This window comes from Hydra vulgaris, chromosome 04, assembly GCF_038396675.1.
Source record: "Hydra vulgaris chromosome 04, alternate assembly HydraT2T_AEP".
Classification (NCBI taxonomy): Eukaryota; Metazoa; Cnidaria; class Hydrozoa; order Anthoathecata; family Hydridae; genus Hydra; species Hydra vulgaris.
In genome coordinates, this window is record NC_088923.1 from 6,142,263 (window position 1) to 6,162,817 (window position 20,555).

At 28.9% G+C, this 20,555-nt stretch overlaps 1 protein-coding gene across 2 annotated transcripts in view; it reads right to left on the reverse strand.

The window, feature by feature from the left end:
* Positions 1-775: 775 nt before the first annotated feature.
* The window catches only part of LOC100198614 (uncharacterized), a 43,966-nt gene continuing 24,186 nt past the window's right edge, over positions 776-20,555 (reverse strand). For both annotated transcript variants that reach the window (XM_065795327.1, XM_065795328.1), the window contains 6 exons: positions 19,156-19,292; positions 18,987-19,050; positions 14,621-14,782; positions 9,918-10,007; positions 6,460-6,620; positions 776-1,219 (listed from right to left, as the gene is read on the reverse strand). In XM_065795327.1, the coding sequence (XP_065651399.1) occupies positions 908-1,219; positions 6,460-6,620; positions 9,918-10,007; positions 14,621-14,782; positions 18,987-19,050; positions 19,156-19,292 (926 nt within the window). In that variant the 3' untranslated portion in view covers positions 776-907. The remainder of the gene's footprint in view (positions 1,220-6,459; positions 6,621-9,917; positions 10,008-14,620; positions 14,783-18,986; positions 19,051-19,155; positions 19,293-20,555) is intronic.

Here is a 20,555-nt window from a genome sequence, read left to right on the forward strand (position 1 = left end):
TAAGCAAATATTGAATTATTTTTGGTTAGTCTAAAAACAGAGAATCTAATACTTTCTGAATTAGCAACAGAAATTGCTATAAGACGCAGGTTTAATTTATTGTAATAAGCATGTTCACCCATCGCATTAAATTTATTTTAAAGGAAGTTTAATAAACTCATTAGTCATTAATGTCTGATGTTTTTAATGCTCTCAGATCTCATAATCCGTGATTATTGCATGTTCAAAATATAAAATAAATACGTTACGCAGCTTAACATACGCAGCATAGAATATCTAACTCATGTCCAAAAATAAGTTATAAGTTTTTATTGATATCTGCTATTAATCAAAATTATGAGTGCTTCAATGCAATTAAACTATAAAAGATTAACACCTGCTGAATGTGAAAGATTTCCTTTTTAAAATGTTTTCTACTAATACTCTAAATAACCTCTCTTCTACACATACTTTACCCATTCTTTGGGGGACCCTTTGAAGATTTCAAGTCTAAAAATGGGTCGCGGACTGAAAGATTTGAGAAACACTGGAATAAACAACACTCTAAGACTACTCTAAGGCTACGATGACATTTCAATGTCATACGATCACCGAGATGATGGTGTTTATGTCATTTTGGAAACCGATAGCGATGCTATTTCGTCATTTAGAGTTTAGAGTATATTTAAAGTATATTTAGAGTTATTTCCATAGAAGTTTTTATGTAATAACTAATATATGTTTTATAATGAACTTATATAAAAGAAGCATTCTGGTTTATGAATTTACAAAATAATTGTGTAACTTTATTTATTTAGATTCATATATTTATTTAAATTTACATAAATAAGAACACTTAATAATTTCAAACCTACTTTAAAAGGTCTATTTTGGATATAAATAGTTTCTAGTGAAAAAAACACCTGTTTTAACCTCGACTAAATTTAGAAGTTTTATAATAATTTTTTGATCGCCTTACTGAAAAGTCTGTTTTTTCATATTCCAAATCGGATTTAGTAACTTTTTCAATATTCATAGAGTTAATTTGAAATTCGTTGGCAGTGTATCCATCATCTACTTCTGGAACAGAAACAGGGCCTGTGTATGGGCCAAAAGGCATGCCCTCAAAATCAACCTTAGTCCACATGGCAACGGCAAGTCCATCGGGAACACGTATACTTTTGATACTAGCTTTCTTTTCATTCCAATTGCAACCGTGAAAAATCAATTTTGAATATTTCTAATGAAAAATAATTGTTATTAAATTTGTTTGTATATATATACACATATGTGTGTTTATATAGGTATACACGCATGTATTATATATATAAATAAATATATAAATATTCATTGATGTTTATATATCAAATAATTCAACTCTCATACAAGATGTAGTCATTTATATATATATATATATATATATATATATATATATATATATATATATATATATATATGTATATATATCTGTATATGTATATGTATATATATATACATACATAATACACACATACTTTATAACAATTTATTATTATCATTATAATTATTATTATAATATATATATATATATATATATATATATATATATATATATATATATGTATATGTATATGTATATATATATAAAACACACACATACTTCATAACAATTTATTATTACCATTATATATATATATATATATATATATATATATATATATATATATATATATATATATATATATATATATATATATATATATACGTAAGTGTATATATAGGAAAATATGTTTATAGTATTAACGAAAATATCTTAATATTATCATGTATAATATTGTATACTTAAAAGAGTGCTCAATAGATAAACTAGAGCTATATAGTATATATGATACTGTTACCCGCAGTACCAGGAATGAGCTAAATGCTAAAGTTTATAATATATTTTAATATTGCAACTTTGAGTTTCATGTGTTACCACAATCATCAGGCATGTAGTAGATGTTTAATTTTGCTACCAGTAGCATTATATATATTTATATATATATATATATACATATATATATATATATATATATATGTATATATATATATATATATATACATATATATATATATATACATATATATATATATATATATATATATATATATATATACATATATATATATATATATACATATATATATATATATATACATATATATATATATATATATACATATATATATATATATATACATATATTTATATATATATATACATATATATATATATATATATATATATACATATATATATATATATATATACATATATATATATATATACATATATATATATATATATATATCTTATACAACTGATTTAGGTGAGCAGTGTGACGTCATACTAAAATAGCCTGCTGCCGGGGCTTCAGTACATACTAGTGATGTACCGATGACACTTTTTTGGCCGATGCCGATACCGATGCCGATTGATGGGAAAAGGCCGATACCGATGCCGATACCGATTAATTAACTAATTATTAAAGTTTTGAAGATATAAAGCCATAGAATTTTAAATCGGGTAAATTTTTGACATATAATATCTGGCCATATAATGCACATTGGAAAGGAAGGAGGCGTGGACATCCTGGTTAAATGCTTATCTGTGGTGGTTAAATGCTTATCCGTTGTTTAAGTAAGTTTTTGTACAGAAAAAGGGGTTTCGTCGTAAAAACTTAGGTTCCTTTGCTTCCCTCAACTTTATTTTATCATTTTTTCAAATAAACCCACAGAATCTACAAAAATGTTACAAAAGATACATAAAGAAATCAGTGAAAACCTGTTTTTTTGTTGCTTTTGTCTTATTTTTTAATTTTAAAACAAAGTCAAAATAAACAATTTTTCAAAAAATTCTAAGCGATGCGCAAAGTTTACATTATTTATTATTTAATTATTATCAAAATGCAGGATAAAAGTATTAAAATGCCATCGGTAATGCATATCGGTAAATTAATAAAAAAAGGCCGATGCCGATACCGATTGTACAAAAAGTGGCCGATTAAGCCGATGCCGATTAATCGGTACATCACTAGTACATACATCGACTGACAAATAGCCTGACTCGCAGTGGAGCGCTGCTACATCGACTGAGGGTTTGGGATGGGGCAGCAATCTTTTTATTCATTATCCTTCGTTTTCTTCTTCTTTGTCTAAAAAAGCCGTATTGAATTGAATAAGCAAAAAAGTGAGCAAATGCTCACATAAATATGCTATATATTTATGTGATATACATATATATATATATATATATATATATAATATATATATATATATATATATATATATATATGTATGTATGTATGTATGTATATATATATATATATATATATATATGTATATATATATATATATTTATATATATATATGTATGTATGTATGTATGTATGTATGTATGTATGTATGTATGTATGTATGTATGTATGTATGTATGTATGTATGTATGTATATATATATATATATATATATATATATATCAGAGATGTAGGTCTCGAGATGCCTTGAGACTCATATTTAACTGTCTTGATCTTGGTATTATTCTTGAAGCCTAAAGTCTTGGTCTTAGTCTTAAAAACCTAGAGAATTGGTGTTGGTCTTGGAACTCTACTGTCTTTTACTTTCTTGACTCTTACGAAAAATTTCAACTTTCAAAATTCAACAATGAATGGATTAGTTATTAATAATAAACCATAGTTCCCTGCAACTATCCACTCTCAATGACAGTTCGACGTATTGGTTTGACAAGGTTCCAACTGAAATTTATTATGTTAGGAGAATTAAAAAAAAATCTGTTAATTTTTTTACCCCTTACATGTGTGAACATGAGTTTAATTGTGTTGGATTTTAGAACCAAAGTCTTGATCCCGGTCTAGTAAAAACTTTCAAAGTCTTGGTCTTGGGTTGATTTTTTGATGTCTTGGTCTTAAGCCCAAATGTCTTTGTCTTAGCCTTTTCTGTCACGACTACATCTCTGATATACATACATACATACATATATATATATATATACATATATATATATATATATATATATATATATATATACATATATACATATATATATATATATATATATATATATATATATATATATATATATATATATATATATATATATATATATATATATATATATATATATATATATATATATAGAGAGAGAGAGAGAGAGAGAGAGAGAGAGAGAGAGAGAGAGAGAGAGAGAGAGAGAGAGAGAGAGCTGGACAATGTGACATTATGTGTAAACTTTTGTCTCTTTAGTATTATCAAGTGCTAGAAGATGCCAAACCCTAACTAAAAATTAAAGAAACATCTGTTTTGCATTTTGTTTAAGCCCTTCCAAAAACATTGGATTTTTTTTCTGGGAAAACAATTCGTGTTTTATTTAAACTGTTTTATTTTCTTGTTTCATGTTTTATTTATTTATATTTATTTACTTTGCATGCATAACATACAGTTTGTAATATAATATTCATTTTTTCTTTTACACTTGTTTATTATTGGTTAGTGATGATTTTTTGTGTCTTATTTAATTTAGCTTTTTAATTAGGCTGAAGCGAGGTTTAGAGTTGTCGTTGGTAAAACATGCTCAAGTTTTAGCCTTAAACAAAAAAGTCACTAAAAAGTCTGTCATGAGTCAGAAAATTATAGCTAAATCTGTTGGAATTTCTCCTGATTGTGTTTGCCAAACTATATAACAAGTAAATGTAACAAGAACAATCAAATCAAGCCCTTGCAACGGCCACTGACTTTTTGCTTCAACTCCGTATGATTGCAAAATTGAGCAGATAGCTAAAACATCTCCTTATATATATCCAAAATTAACTACCAAATGAACTGCAGCAAATAGCTAATAAAACTGCGTCACAGGTTATCTGCAGGTGATCTTAAACCATAAATCATTATTATCAGTGAAAATATATAAAAGATCGTCTTGCATTTTGTGCAATTCATGGACAAATAATGGTTGGGACAGAGTTTTGTTTTTGGATGAAAGTACTATTACCTAATTCCACAAATGTGTTCAAAAAGGTTGGCACCCACCAACCGTTATATTATAAATATATCATTTGCATGGTGAAGCAATGTAAAACAAATATGAGTTGAGCAGCCTTCCTTAGGTCCTTTATTGTTTATGTTGAAGGGAACCACTATTAATGGCAGAGACTCGCAATTTAGATATTGAAACATTCTATAGACTTTTTATATTTTTTAAATTTCTTTTAAAAATACATTATTATAAAAACAGCACCTGAATAAAGTTTTTTTTGTGTTCAGTAATGTTTTAATTTTAATACTAATTATTTAGAAAAATAATATTTATTATTTATAAATATTCATTACAGTTGAAATTTATCAATTGTTACTGCTGTTTTTTCAAATAAAATTTAATTGGTGCCATTTTCTATTTGTTCACTTGAAGTTATAATTAGCATTAAGTTATTTTGGCTTTGTATTAGTTATAACCAAAGTTATCAGATTTCATCCTTTGAAATCTAGTTAAATTAAACTTGCGAACTTATGTATAAGTATGCAAATGAATATGCCATGCAAATATTTCTGTTTACCCAGCGTTTTTACAGTGATTAGAATATGGTAACAAAAACCGCTAAAACTTGTGCAATCTATTAATGTATTATTACTATTAATGTAAACATTTTAACAACAAATGCCCCTACTGCCCACACAGTTGCTACAGGCCTGTAGAATAAAAAATATTTTATAAAAATTTGGAGTAAAATTTGAGATAAGATAAGAGCTTAGTTACAAAATTTTAAATCTTTCAATGCCATGACTAAGCCACTAGTGTTTATTACCACAACAAAAGAGCCACATATTACTTCAATAGCTTTATGTAGAATCAAAGATCAACAGTTTATAAAAAGAATGATTAAATCAACTGCAAGCTCTAGTCAGGTTTATGCATAGATACTAAAAGTCATGGGATTTCAAAAAATAAGTTTGTTTTCATTTGATGTTAATAAAACATATAAATCAAAATCGTAAATTGCTAGTATTTTTGAAACAAAAGAGGTCAATAAAAAAATTAACGATAATTTTTTAACTTAAAACTAGCCAATTAAAAACTGTTAAACTAACTTATCATCAGTGTTTTGAAATTCTCTCTCATTTTCACGCTTTCCTGACTCATACAATTTTTAGTTTTTTAAGTGATCTGTAAACTCCTTTCTCTACTTAATAATTCTCTTCTTTAACTTTTCTTTTACTCTCACCTTGATTAGTGGTTGCTTGTTGGGACTAAATTTGTAAAACAAATGAAAAAAAAGTATGGGTGAAACCATTTGTACAAGTAGGTTAATATTTTTCCTGTTGATCAAAAAACTTCCCCCTGAAAGTTAAAGGTAAGGACATAATCTTTTGTACAAGTGAGTTTGAACTTTCCATTGAAAGTATTTAGGGAACCTACTGAATATTTAATCATCAAATTAAAAAAATAACCTCAGGTTCAACATAGTCACACATTCCTGAAAAAGATTTTTCCGAGCAAATTAAAACCATCCCAGCAGTTTTGACATCAGTTTTAGAAACTGTCATGGATTTAGTATTCTTTCCACCACAAAGTTTGTTTATTGTATTTGGTCCATAAAATGGTCCAATTTCTAAATAAAAACAAAAGTATATTTTAATACTATGTTGTTTAAGTTATTCTTGTAGTGCAAATTTTACATAAAATGGAATGGAAAAATAAATGTAAAATTTTTATAAATTTCCTTTCTAATTGTTTTCACTAATGTTTTAAGTGAGTTAGGGGTCGTTCACAATTTATGTCACGCAATAGTATAGGAAAGGGAAAGGGTTTGCAATTTTGTAACAATTTGTTACATGGGGGAGGGGTATTCAATTTTATGACGTAAATTTTTTTTAGTTTTAAATATAGAAAGACCTTTCTTTTAATTAAAAGAGTGCCTAGCCAAACATAAACATTAAGTTAATTTATGTACACTCTGCTGCTACTAAATTAAATTACACTACAACTACACTCTACTGCTGCTACTAATTTATGCTAAATTAAAATTGATTTTCTAAATTGACTTAAACTTTAGTAGATTAATAAAGCCATTAACACACCTAAGTCATACTTAGGTGTGGTAATGGCTTTATTAGCTGTGATAAAGTTGTGATAGAATAGATAGCGACAACCACAACACAACACTAACTTCTTACTAATAAAGTTATTTAAATTATATTTTTATCAATAAAATTAAATATCTTCAGAGGTTATTTGCCCGTTAAGTCACTGTTTATTTGTACAACTTTATTTGGAACAGTAGTAGCGCAAACAAAAAAAATGTATGTCCACTCCACTTTTTCTATACCTACTAAAGTCAGTCAATGTAACTACACTGCGACTACGGCTATATCAGTCATTTTATGTATGCATTAAAGCTCTTATTCAGTAAAACTTTGAAAAATATAAACAACAAATTTAACTGTTAATAAACAAGCTACTTCAAACTAAAACATCAAAATAAAAAAAAATAAAAAATTTAAGAAATTAAACCAGCTCCCACAGTCATCCACACCTCCCAACTAGAACTTTTATTCATCCATGGCTTTACGTCAATGCATAAATATTAAAATATACAATTTTTTTTGGGTACAAATAATATTTTTACTGAAAGCTAATTATTTGTAGACGCGTACAAATAATAACTTTCAAAGCAATATTAATTAATAACAATTAAATTTTACATGTATTTAAACGTATTAATTAGATAACTAAATACAGATAAAAAAATTAAAATTATTATGGTACTTAAAGTCTAAAGTTGCGTAATGTAATTTATGGATGACCCCTTATGAAGTCATCAAGCACGTGCACTGCTGACATTTAGAATTGTAATCTTTCTAATTCGAGTTTTAAAAGAAAATGATTTTAAAAAACTAACTAAAAAAGCTGCTAAAAAAGTAATGCGGTAGCATTTACTCTGTATGGCGGTAGCATTTACTCTGTAACGCGGTAGCATTTACTCAGTAACGCGGTAGCATTTACTCTGGGTATATTTCTAATGAACTTCTTTTTACTTTTATTTGAGTAAACTTTTTATTGGTAATGTTTTCTTGTACTTAAGTGAAATTTCACTCAAGTAACAGTACTTTTACTTAAGTACAAAATTTTGTTACTTTTTTCACTTCTTAATTAGAGTAAATAAAAAAGTAGTACAACCTCATAAGTTATAAAATATGTCTAGAGTAAATAAAAAAGTAGTACAACCTCATAAGTTATAAAATATGTCTAGAGTAAATAAAAAAGTAGTACAACCTCATAAATTATAAAATATGTCTAGAGTAAATAAAAAAGTAGTACAACCTCATAAGTTATAAAATATGTCTAGAGTAAATAAAAAAGTAGTACAACCTCATAAGTTATAAAATATGTCTAGAGTAAATAAAAAACTAGTACAACCTCATAAATTATAAAATATGTCTAGAGTAAATAAAAAAGTAGTACAACCTCATAAGTTATAAAATATGTCTAGAGTAAATAAAAAAGTAGTACAACCTCATAAGTTATAAAATATGTCTAGAGTAAATAAAAAAGTAGTACAACCTCATAAGTTATAAAATATGTCTAGAGTAAATAAAAAAGTAGTACAACCTCATAAGTTATAAAATATGTCTAGAGTAAATAAAAAACTAGTACAACCTCATAAATTATAAAATATGTCTAGAGTAAATAAAAAAGTAGTACAACCTCATAAGTTATAAAATATGTCTAGAGTAAATAAAAAACTAGTACAACCTCATAAATTATAAAATATGTCTAGAGTAAATAAAAAACTAGTAGAACCTCATAAATTATAAAATATGTCTAGAGTAAATAAAAAAGTAGTACAACCTCATAAGTTATAAAATATGTCTAGAGTAAATAAAAAACTAGTACAACCTCATAAATTATAAAATATGTCTAGAGTAAATAAAAAACTAGTAGAACCTCATAAATTATAAAATATGTCTAGAGTAAATAAAAAAGTAGTACAACCTCATAAGTTATAAAATATGTCTAGAGTAAATAAAAAACTAGTAGAACCTCATAAATTATAAAATATGTCTAGAGTAAATAAAAAAGTAGTACAACCTCATAAATTATAAAATATGTCTAGAGTAAATAAAAAAGTAGTACAACCTCATAAGTTATAAAATATGTCTAGAGTAAATAAAAAAGTAGTACAACCTCATAAGTTATAAAATATGTCTAGAGTAAATAAAAAACTAGTACAACCTCATAAATTATAAAATATGTCTAGAGTAAATAAAAAAGTAGTACAACCTCATAAGTTATAAAATATGTCTAGAGTAAATAAAAAACTAGTACAACCTCATAAATTATAAAATATGTCTAGAGTAAATAAAAAACTAGTAGAACCTCATAAATTATAAAATATGTCTAGAGTAAATAAAAAAGTAGTACAACCTCATAAGTTATAAAATATGTCTAGAGTAAATAAAAAACTAGTACAACCTCATAAATTATAAAATATGTCTAGAGTAAATAAAAAACTAGTAGAACCTCATAAATTATAAAATATGTCTAGAGTAAATAAAAAAGTAGTACAACCTCATAAGTTATAAAATATGTCTAGAGTAAATAAAAAACTAGTAGAACCTCATAAATTATAAAATATGTCTAGAGTAAATAAAAAAGTAGTACAACCTCATAAATTATAAAATATGTCTAGAGTAAATAAAAAAGTAGTACAACCTCATAAATTATAAAATGTGTCTAGAGTAAATATAAGTAAAAAACTGAAAATATAAAAAACCATTTAAACAGCAGAAACGTTAAAAAAGTAAAGTTTTGGAAATGCAATTGCTGATCTACCAAATATCAACAATGACAACACAATAGTAATGTATATTATTTGTATTTAATAGTAGTAAAAAAAAAATAATACTTTTTCCTTGAAACTGCACTTCAGAAAACATTTCAACTTGAATGCCATCTGGAATAGAAATTGATTCAACTTTGTTTTCCCAGGTTTCAGCTAAAAATAAAGTTAGGAATTTTTACTGTTTTTTTTTCTTTTACATTTTTTGTCAAAAAATATTTGATTACTATTAGTTTTATTATTATATTGTTAATAGCTTCTATTATTTTCAAAAAACTTTTTACTGTCTAATCTTCATTATTTTTAAATTGGGATGATAGAGGGGGGGGGGGGGAGATAATTAAGTAAATTAACTTACTAATAGCTTAGATTGACATAAAAGGTTATTGATGCTATTGACAAAAAGGGTTGATGCTATACTAAAACAAAGCAGGGGCTATTCTAGACTATTTTTGACAGCGCCATCCAAATTCATAATTTGAGGATCTTTTTTTTATTATGTCAAATATTGTTTTTTTTGCAGAAAAAATGCCTACATGCAGCAATATTTCCTTATGACAGGTGATGGCACGGGGGGTACTTAATAGACTGCATAATTATTCTTATTATGCAGTCCATTAATTTGCATATGACAGACATTTTTTCTTTTTACTACATATGGAAGAATATTGATTAAAACATATGGAAGCTTTAAAAACATGGAAAATTTAAAACATATGAAAAATATATATATACATTTTTTTGTGTGAGTGTATCTTTTATATAGTTGGAGGTGCCTTAGTTACTTTTTTATCTCACCTGTAAACTAGTTTAAATGTATATTTGTGTTCTGTATAAACCTCTGGCATGGTATTGACTCAACAATAAGTATCTGTAGAGTTGGTTCACCCATAAGTTACTTTATATATGTATGTTTATGTTGTGTCTGAACCTTTGGCGCAGTGCTTACTCGCTCATAAATTTGTATGGATGTGTTCTGTTTAAATGTTTAAATCTGCTTTGATGCAGTGTAAACTGACTTACTAGACACTCTAACCATAAAACCTACGCTCTCCCTTATCTTTAGTATCTTGTTAGATGTAATATTTTTCCCAATTCATTTTCAAAATATCATGTCCAATATTTTAAGGTACTGTTTGCAGGAAGTAGCTACTTTTCATTACTCTAGGCCAGGTCAGGTTCAGGGTCTTCATGATCATCCTGCTACTGGTATTATGTAACCCAGTACTACCTGCCTAATACCCTGCTGCCTTGTAGAGTGTGCTTTTTATGTAAAGGCTAGGAAAAACAAACTCCAACTTAAAATTCCCCTGCCTTAGGGCTCTTGGTTGAGCGAAGGCTAGAGATGATGTCTCGATAAAAATATTCATCTTGGGCAGATGTTAACTGCATTCAGCTAAAATTCCCCTGCCTTGGGGCTCTTGGTTGAGTAAAAGCTAGAGATAGTCTCGATAAAAATACTCATCTTGGGCAGATGTTACTTGCATCCAGCTACTGTCTGTAGGAGGCCTCCTAGGCAAAAATTTTAGGGGTAAGCAGAATAATTCTGCTGACCAGCCTCTAACCCCTTCTCTAACTATTAGTCTGGCATAGATGTAACCTATGTTACATTGTTTCCTGCCTAGGATGATGTATGCTGGAACTACTTGACTCTTCTAATAGGTTTTTGCTTGTGCCTTCCTGATAATGGCTATGCAACTCTTCTTGTTATCTCCTAATGAAGATACAACTCTAAAGCTCAGTTTAATGGTTCTGAGGCCGGCTGGTAGTAAGGTTTCCTGAACTGTGGTAGCTTTCAGAGAGGCTGATTTCATCAACAGCTGCAAAATATCAAAGTATTAACTTAGCCATGTTGCACATGAATGGTGTCCCTGTTAATGCTTCAGGTGTGCATTTTCGAGGCCACATAAGGAGCCCTATGTAATGACTTAAGGTTAATTAACAGGACTGAGAAAATTGCTTAGAAGACCATGCTCTATCTATGAATGATTCAAATTCTCATTAAACTTAAAACAAGCCAAAAGTAACCCAAAATACTAAACATAAAAAACCATCCCCACCACCTAACTGTTTTAAGATATCTTTTACTAATCTACCAGTTGAAACTTACCTATTGCAAAATTCACCAGACTTACTTGCTCTTAGTAAGACTAATTTAAATTCTGCTATCACGTTTTCTGATCTCAGTGGTGGTAGGTACTATCTCAGTCTGTTTTCCAGTTTTATTCCCTATCATTATAAAATTGGTCTTATACATTGTTTGATTGATAGAACATATCAACAACACATGGCTTAAATTTGATAAGGACATAAAAAATAACCAATACCTACCAAAAATAATTGACACTGAAATTAAATTATATGTTAATAAAAATTTTAACGAGTTTAGCGAGAATGAGTTTTAGTTGATGGAACTAAAGATGATAGCTCCTTTGAGCAGAGACCATGACTATCAACTATGTTTATAATGCATTTTTGGACCTTGTCTAGAAGCTAAAGAGCATCATTAGAAGAACCAGCCCAAATATGACAATAGTATTCCATACAAGGACGAATAATAGATTTGTAGAGGTAGAGAATGGAATCAGAAGAGAGAAAATGGTGAGCACGATAAAGAGAAGCAACCTTAGCAAATGCTAATTTAGTAATCAATTGTATGTACGGTTTCCATGAAAAATCATTAGTAAACAATAATCCAAGAAGACGTAAAGAAGAGGACTCAGTGAGAGGGTTGTCATTCATTAATATAGGAATGTCGACAGTACTGCAATAGTTATTTGCATTAAATAACTGAGTTTTGTTGGAGTTCAAACTTACAAGCCACTGTGAGCAGAAGTGAGATCAGATTCATGATCGGCTGCCTGTTCTAAGTGATCAAAAAGAGAAGACTTTTTGTCAAGACAGGGGTATAAAGTTGAAGCATCAGCAAAATTTTTTTTACTTATTTAGCACAATACAAAAAATAACTGCTTTCATAACACTCTTTTATAGAATTAAATAGCATGAGTAACAAGACAATTAGCTAATTTACTGAAAAAAATATTGTTGATAAAAAATATTTGCTATTGACATAAAAATCGTTATCACTTTTGACTTTCTTACAAAATCTTAATTTTGACAAATTTTAGGCTAAATTCAAAAATAATTGAATCAAATTTGACAGCACTCAATGTTTTTTTCTATTTTTTTAAATAACTTCTATTATTATGTGTAAAGGATCATGTTTTATTGCAGATGTTCAATTTTTAAAATTTTTATTTTTTTTGGCCTGCCCTAATAAATAAATAAATAAATATATATATATATATATATATATATATATATATATATATATATATATATATATATATATCTATATCTATATCTATATCTATATCTATATCTCTCTCTCTATATATATATATATATATATATATATATATATATATATATATATATATATATATATATATATATATATATATATATATATATATATATATATATATCTATATCTATATCTATATATATATATATATCTATATATATATATATATATATATATATATATATATATATATATATATATATATATATATATATATATATATATATATATATCTATATACATATATATATATATATATATATATATATATATATATATATATATATATATATATATATCTGACATCTAAGGTGGCATTGTTTGCTGATGATACTACCATTTATTCTTGTCGTGATAAGAAACCAACACCCTCTGATTGCTTGGAGGGGGCATTTGAGCTTGAAAAGGATCTCACTTCTGCTACAGCATGGGGCTCACAGTGGCTGGTGAACTTTAATTCAGATAAAACTCAATTTTTTTCAGCCAATCGTTATCGCAATAATTTAGATCTTCCTATATTTATGAACGGTGATGTACTCGATGAGTCACCTACTCTTCATCTTCTAGGATTAACTCTTACTTCCAATCTTTCTTGGAAACCATATATCAAATCAGTTGCAAACATAGCATTTGCTAAGGTTGCATCTCTTTATCGAGCTCGCCACTTTCTTACTCTGGATTCTATTCTCTATCTCTATAAATCTCAAATCCGGCCTTGTATGGAATACTGTTGCCATATCTGGGGCGGATCTTCTAATGATGCCCTTTCTCTTTTAGACAAGGTGCAAAAACGCATTGTAAACATAGTTGGACCTGCTCTTGCAGCCAACCTCCAACCATTATCACATCGTCGTAATGTTGCTTCTCTTTCTCTTTTCTACAAATACTTTAATGGGCACTGCTCTAAAGAGCTAGTGTCTCTTGTGCCATCTACTAAAATTCATTCTCGTGTTACTCGTCATTCAATTAAGTGTCATCCTTTTTCTGTGACTGTTCCTAAGTGCTCCAAAAACGCTTATTCGTCTAGTTTTTTTCCTCGAACATCAGTTCTTTGGAATTCGCTTCCTTCATCTTGCTTTCCTGATTCATATAATTTGCAATCTTTTAAATCGTCTGTCAATCGTTATCTTGCTCTACAATCTTCATCTTTTCTCTTACAGTAACTTCCAACTTTAATTAGTGGCTGCTTGCAGCCTTGTTGGAAGCGAAGATGTTTAAAAATATATATATATATATATATATATATATATATATATATATACATAGAAAAACTGACAGTAGAAGCTTTTTTACTAATTTGTGTGTGTGTGTGTGTGTGTCAATTGTATCTATTACAATTATATTGTAGTTATGTATCAGAGAATTAGAATTAAAATTTAAAGCAAAAAAAACTAATACATACGAAACAAACATTCGCCATGTTCAGAAAATACAAGATCAGATTTTACATCTATTGCACACCAGAATTGAAGTAGACCATCAACACAACTATTATGCTCCACACCATCTTTATCTTTGAAAGGAAATATACACTTTTTACCCTGTTTCGTCCACACACCATGATCTGAAAATTGAAAAATAATGTATAAATGAATTCAGCTGGGTTTTTAGCAGGATCTATAAGAGATATGTTATTTAATTATATCAAATTTAAATATTTTTCATTTTATACATTTATAAAATATTACTATAATCTAAAAATAAAGGGTGTTTTTTTTAGAGGTATAGAACTTTAAGTTGGCATTACTGTTCAAGATGGCGACCGATTTAACAGGTGACAAGTGATTTATTCTCAGTTTGGTTTGGCAATTCATCATGAATAGACTCACGCCTGAACAACGCTTGCAAATAGTTCAATTTTATTTCGAAAATAATGGTTCTGTGCGAAATACGTATCGCGCTCTACGTCCATTTTATCCTCGACAAAATCATCCATCAGAGCAGTTAATTCGATTAACCATGGAACGTTTTCGCACCACGTTTACTCTTATTGATAACTCGCATCCCCAGAGACGCCGTACGGTGCGTACAGAAGAAGCTATTGCTACTGTAGAGCGTAGCATTGCGGAAGACCCGAATGAGTCTATCCGCCATCGAGCACAGGAATTGGATCTGTGTCCATCCACTGTATGGAAGATTTTGCGGAAGGATCTTGGTATGCGTGCTTACAAAATCTAACTCGTGCAAGAATTGAAGCCAAACGATCATCAAGCAAGGCGTAGATTCGTCGAATGGGCCCAAAACGAGATTGCCGTTGTTCCCGATTTTCATAAGCGAATTTTCTTTAGCGATGAAGCGCACTTCTGGTTGAATGGTTACGTCAACAAACAAAACTGCCGCATTTGGAGTGAAGATAATCCTCAAGTGTATGTCAAAACACCGTTACATCCAGAAAAAATGACTGTTTGGTGCGCTTTATGGGCTGGTGGAATCATTGGTCCGTACTTCTTCAAAAATGATGATGGCCAGAACGTTACAGTCAATGGTGATAGGTATAGAGCCATGATTACAAACTTTTTCATTCCTGAATTGAACAACCATGATGTCCAGGAGCTGTGGTTTCAACAAGACGGTGCAACATGTCACACAGCTCGTGCCACAATCGATTTATTGAAAGACACATTTGGTGACCGCCTAATTTCTTGTTTTGGACCTGTGAATTGGCCTCCAAGATCTTGTGATTTAACACCGCTAGACTACTTTCTGTGGGGCTATGTAAAGTCATTGGTCTATGCGGATAAGCCACAAACGCTTGACCATTTGGAAGACAACATTCGCCGTGTTATTGCTGATATACGGCCACAAATGTTGGAAAAAGTCATTGAAAATTGGACGTCCAGATTGGACTACATCCGAGCCAGCCGTGGCGGTCATATGCCAGAAATTATATTTAAAATGTAATGCCACAAGATTACCTTTGTAATAAAAAAAATTCTTGTCAATCGAATAATCCATCGTTGTTTTATTGCAATTTAAAGTTCTATACCTCTAAAAAAAACACCCTTTATAACTCAATACTTTATTATTAATAAATCAGTTTGTATTTATTATTAAAGCTTGCAAGTGCCTCCTGTTTTGACTGTTTTAATAATTTAAATAATTTTCCTAAAATAAATCAAATCAACAATTGAAGTAATACATTTGTTAACAACTGCGGCTTTCCAAAACCCAGGCCTAACTAACCATGTTAAATGTGTCACTAATTGTTCTACTAATTACTTAAGCAACATAAAAAATGTTAATTACCAAATTACCAAAAGATCCAAAAGATTGCAGAAAGTGGCTACATGCTATTTGAAAAATAGCTTTGTTAGTAACAAATATAATGTTGTTTGTTCTGAACATAGGCTTTTAAATTTTTAAAATAAATGTTTATGGTAAGGAACAACCTTCTTCTCCTCCTTTTATATTTTAATGTATTTCCATTATATTAATGTAAGTCCAGCCTTGAACCAATTGCACCACTAAAATTAAGGATTTCAGCTTCAGTGCAATAAAATATATCTTTGAATAAATCTTTGAAAAAGTTGAACGCTCAAAACTACTTTTGCAATATGATTTAGACTTTTATGAACTTGAAGTTGGTTATAGTCGCATAAACTGTCAGAGATAATTGATGCAAAACGAAAGTGAAATATTTGACTCTTTGAACATATTAGAATTTAGTTTAACAGATGCTGTTAAAATGGCATTTGTAAACAATAGTGGTTACCTTCAATTGTGGTTCATTAATTTTCTTTAATTTTTAAAAATATCCATCTTACTTTTAGTAGTGAAGATAGTTATCTAAGGAGTTAAATGAATAGTAACAAAAATAAAAAAATAATAATAACTATAAATCTATAAGTATCTGTATTAATATATAAATCTGTATATAAATCTGTATTAAGTCTGATTTCTAATCTAATTATGTCTGATATTGTACTGAAATAGCCTGCTGCTAGGGGCAGTACATACATCGACTATCAAATGGCTTAACCCGTAAGGGAGTGCTACTACATCAAGTGAGGGTTTGGCATAAGACAGTAATCTTTTCTTTCATTATTCTTTGTTTTTTTTCTTGTTTTTTTCCTCCTGTAAAAGTCATACTCTATAAAGTTAAGCAAAATGAGTAAGCAATTGCTGAAATTAACTGTTTGGGACATTATTCCGTTTTTACTGTTTGCGACACTATTCTTTTTTTTGCAATATTAAGCCTTTTTAGTATATTCGACACTATTCTGATTTTCATTTTTCGACACTATTCCTGTCACCCATCACCCCATGTTTTGGATTTTGTTAATATTTTGTTATTTAATAAAAAAAAGCTGAAAATTGCAACCTCCAACTCTTTATAGTTTTTAAGATATTTTCTTTTTTATGCTGACTTTTTTTGTTGCTAAATAGCAACATTTTATAAACAAAATGAGGTATTATCCTGAAATTTAGTACATAAAAAACCTTCCACAAGGCGGATACAAATATTAAATTTAGACCACCTTAAGTACATAAATTGAATAATAAAGGCATACATTTTGGGATATTTTGACAGTCAAAATGGTGATGTCACCTTGATAATTTTTATTGAGACATTATTGTAATGTACAATATAGGTATCAAACATCATCATTAATGAAAAATATATTATTGCATTGTTTAACTTTTTTAAATACAACCTTTTATGACAAAACTTATGACAAAATTAGCTTAAAATTATCTTAATTTTATGTTGTAATGAGTAATTTTTAATATCTTTTTAAGGGAAATAATAAATTAATACTTTATTTCTAATTTTTTTATACCTGGGGAGGGGATTCAATAAGGCATTTTACCCCCCCCCCCCTTATTTTGTTTTTTTTGTTACAACACATAAAGTCAAGTGATCAGGAGAATTTGTGTGGCAAAATTGTGCCAATTACATGTACAGATAATGACAATTTCATGTATAAAAATAATGACACGGAAATTTTTCTATAAATCTAAATTATTTTGTTCAATAGCTTTTGCAAACTTAATTTCTGAAATTTTATATACACGACCATTTGTTGTAGATAGATAGGAGGATTGATGGTGTATTGAGAATAGATTGTAGGAGGATTATTGGTACATAAAACGTGATTTGATGGAACCCAAAGCATATCTTCTTGTGAGGACCAAGAAAACTTTGACTAGGACCATGTGGATGCATAAATTGAAATTTATAACCTCCTCCTTCATTTTTTTGGTTATAATTTATTAATTCCAATCCACCAAAATTTGTCATACTTACAAACTAAATAATTTAAATGATTATAAATAACATGCGGTACAACCAGCATATTTGGTATCTGTACAAGTTAAATGTCTGAACATCCATTTGTTGAATTATCCTTTTAAAAGAAATTGTACATTTATTAATTTCCTGTTTCTGGCAAGGTTCTTCCCATAGTAAATCTTGTTTGTAATAATGATCGAACTTCATCTATTTCTATTTTATAAACTAAAATGAATTGAATGTTTTTTATATTGCTTAAATTACAAAATTCAAACATCTTATCTACATTTAAAACCTTTCCAGTGACTGCCCTTTTAAAATCAGCTAGTACTGTTACTTGATTTACTGTGCTGTCAATGCCATCACAAGCAGACTTCATGAAGGCAAGTTGATTCATTAATGTCAGGGTAAAAGTTTCAGGGGATAAATCACAGATATAATATTCTCAATATTATTATCAAACTTATAAAATTTAAGTTAAACGTAACTTATAAATAAACTCAATAAATAAATAGTTAAAAATAAAAATTGTTACCAGTCCCTATTGCCATTTGTAGAAAGGGATATTCTTGTACCTTAAGGAAATCACATCTTCCTGTCTAAAAATGTTATTAAAATTTAAATATTTTTTTTATTTAAAAAAAAATAACTCAAAGAAATTTAAAAAAAAAATACTTTAAAAAACAACTTAAACTATATCATACCTGCTCCATATTTTCAGCCTCACATATCCTAACAAATTGATTAATATCATTTTTATTTTCAACTATAAGAATAGATTTCCACTCGCCCGGTGTCAATCCTATTACAGTAGGCCCAGGAAACGGTCCAAATGATGCCCCTTTAAAAAATTTTTAACTACTTATATTGAAGTCGTTGAAACAAACAATATTTTATTTATAAATATGAATAGAATTTAGAAACAAAACACTGAAAGTCTAACTGCAAAAATTGAAAAGCATGAACATGAAAGACAAGAAAACACATAAAAGAGTTTAATCAAAGAAACTTTGAATTCAACACATTGCAAAAATTAAGTTTTTTTTTTTTTTTTTAAACATCTTCGCTTCCAACAAAGCTGCAAGCACCCACTATTTAAAGTTGGAAGTTACTGAAAGAGAAAAGATGAAGATTGAAGAGCAAGATAACGATTGACGGACGACTTAAAGGATTGCAAATTATATGAATCAGGAAAACAAGATGAAGGAAGCGAATTCCAAAGAACTGATGTTCGAGGAAAAAAACTAGACAAATAAGCGTTTTTGGAGCACTTAGGAACAGTCACAGAAAAAGGATGAGACTTAATTGAATGACGAGTAACACGAGAATGAATTTTAGTAGATGGCACAAGAGACACTAGCTCTTTAGAGCAGTGCCCATTATAGTATTTATAGAAAAGAGAAAGAGAAGCAACATTACGATGATGTGATAATGGTTGGAGGTTGGCTGCAAGAGCAGGTCCAACTATGTTTACAATGGGTTATTGTACCTTGTCTAAAAGAGAAAGGGCATCGTTAGAAGATCCACCCCAGATATGGCAACAGTATTCCATACAAGGCCGGATTTGAGATTTATAGATATAGAGAATAGAATCCGAAGTAAGAAAGTGACGAGCTCGATAAATAGATGCAACCTTAGCAGATGCTAATTTTACAACTGATTTGATATATGGTTTCCAAGAAAGATTGGAAGTAAGAGTTAATCCTAGAAGATGAAGAGTAGATGACTCATGGAGTACATCACCGTTCATAAATATAGGAAGATCTAAATTATTGCGATATTGATTGGCTGAAAAAAATTGAGTTTTATCTGTATTGAAGTTCACCAGCTACTGTGAGCCCCATGCTGTAGCAGAAGTGAGATCCTTTTCAAGCTCAAATGCCCCCTCCAAGCAATCAGAGGGTGTTGGTTTCTTATCACGACAAGAATAAATGGTAGTATCATCAGCTAACAATGCCACCTTAGATGTGAGAATATCCGGAAGATCGTTGATGTAAATTAGAAAGAGTATAGGGCCAAGGATAGAACCTTGAGGAACCCCTGAAGTTACAGAATAAGAAGAAGAGTGCTGTCCATCGAGGACAACTTTTATACTACGATACGA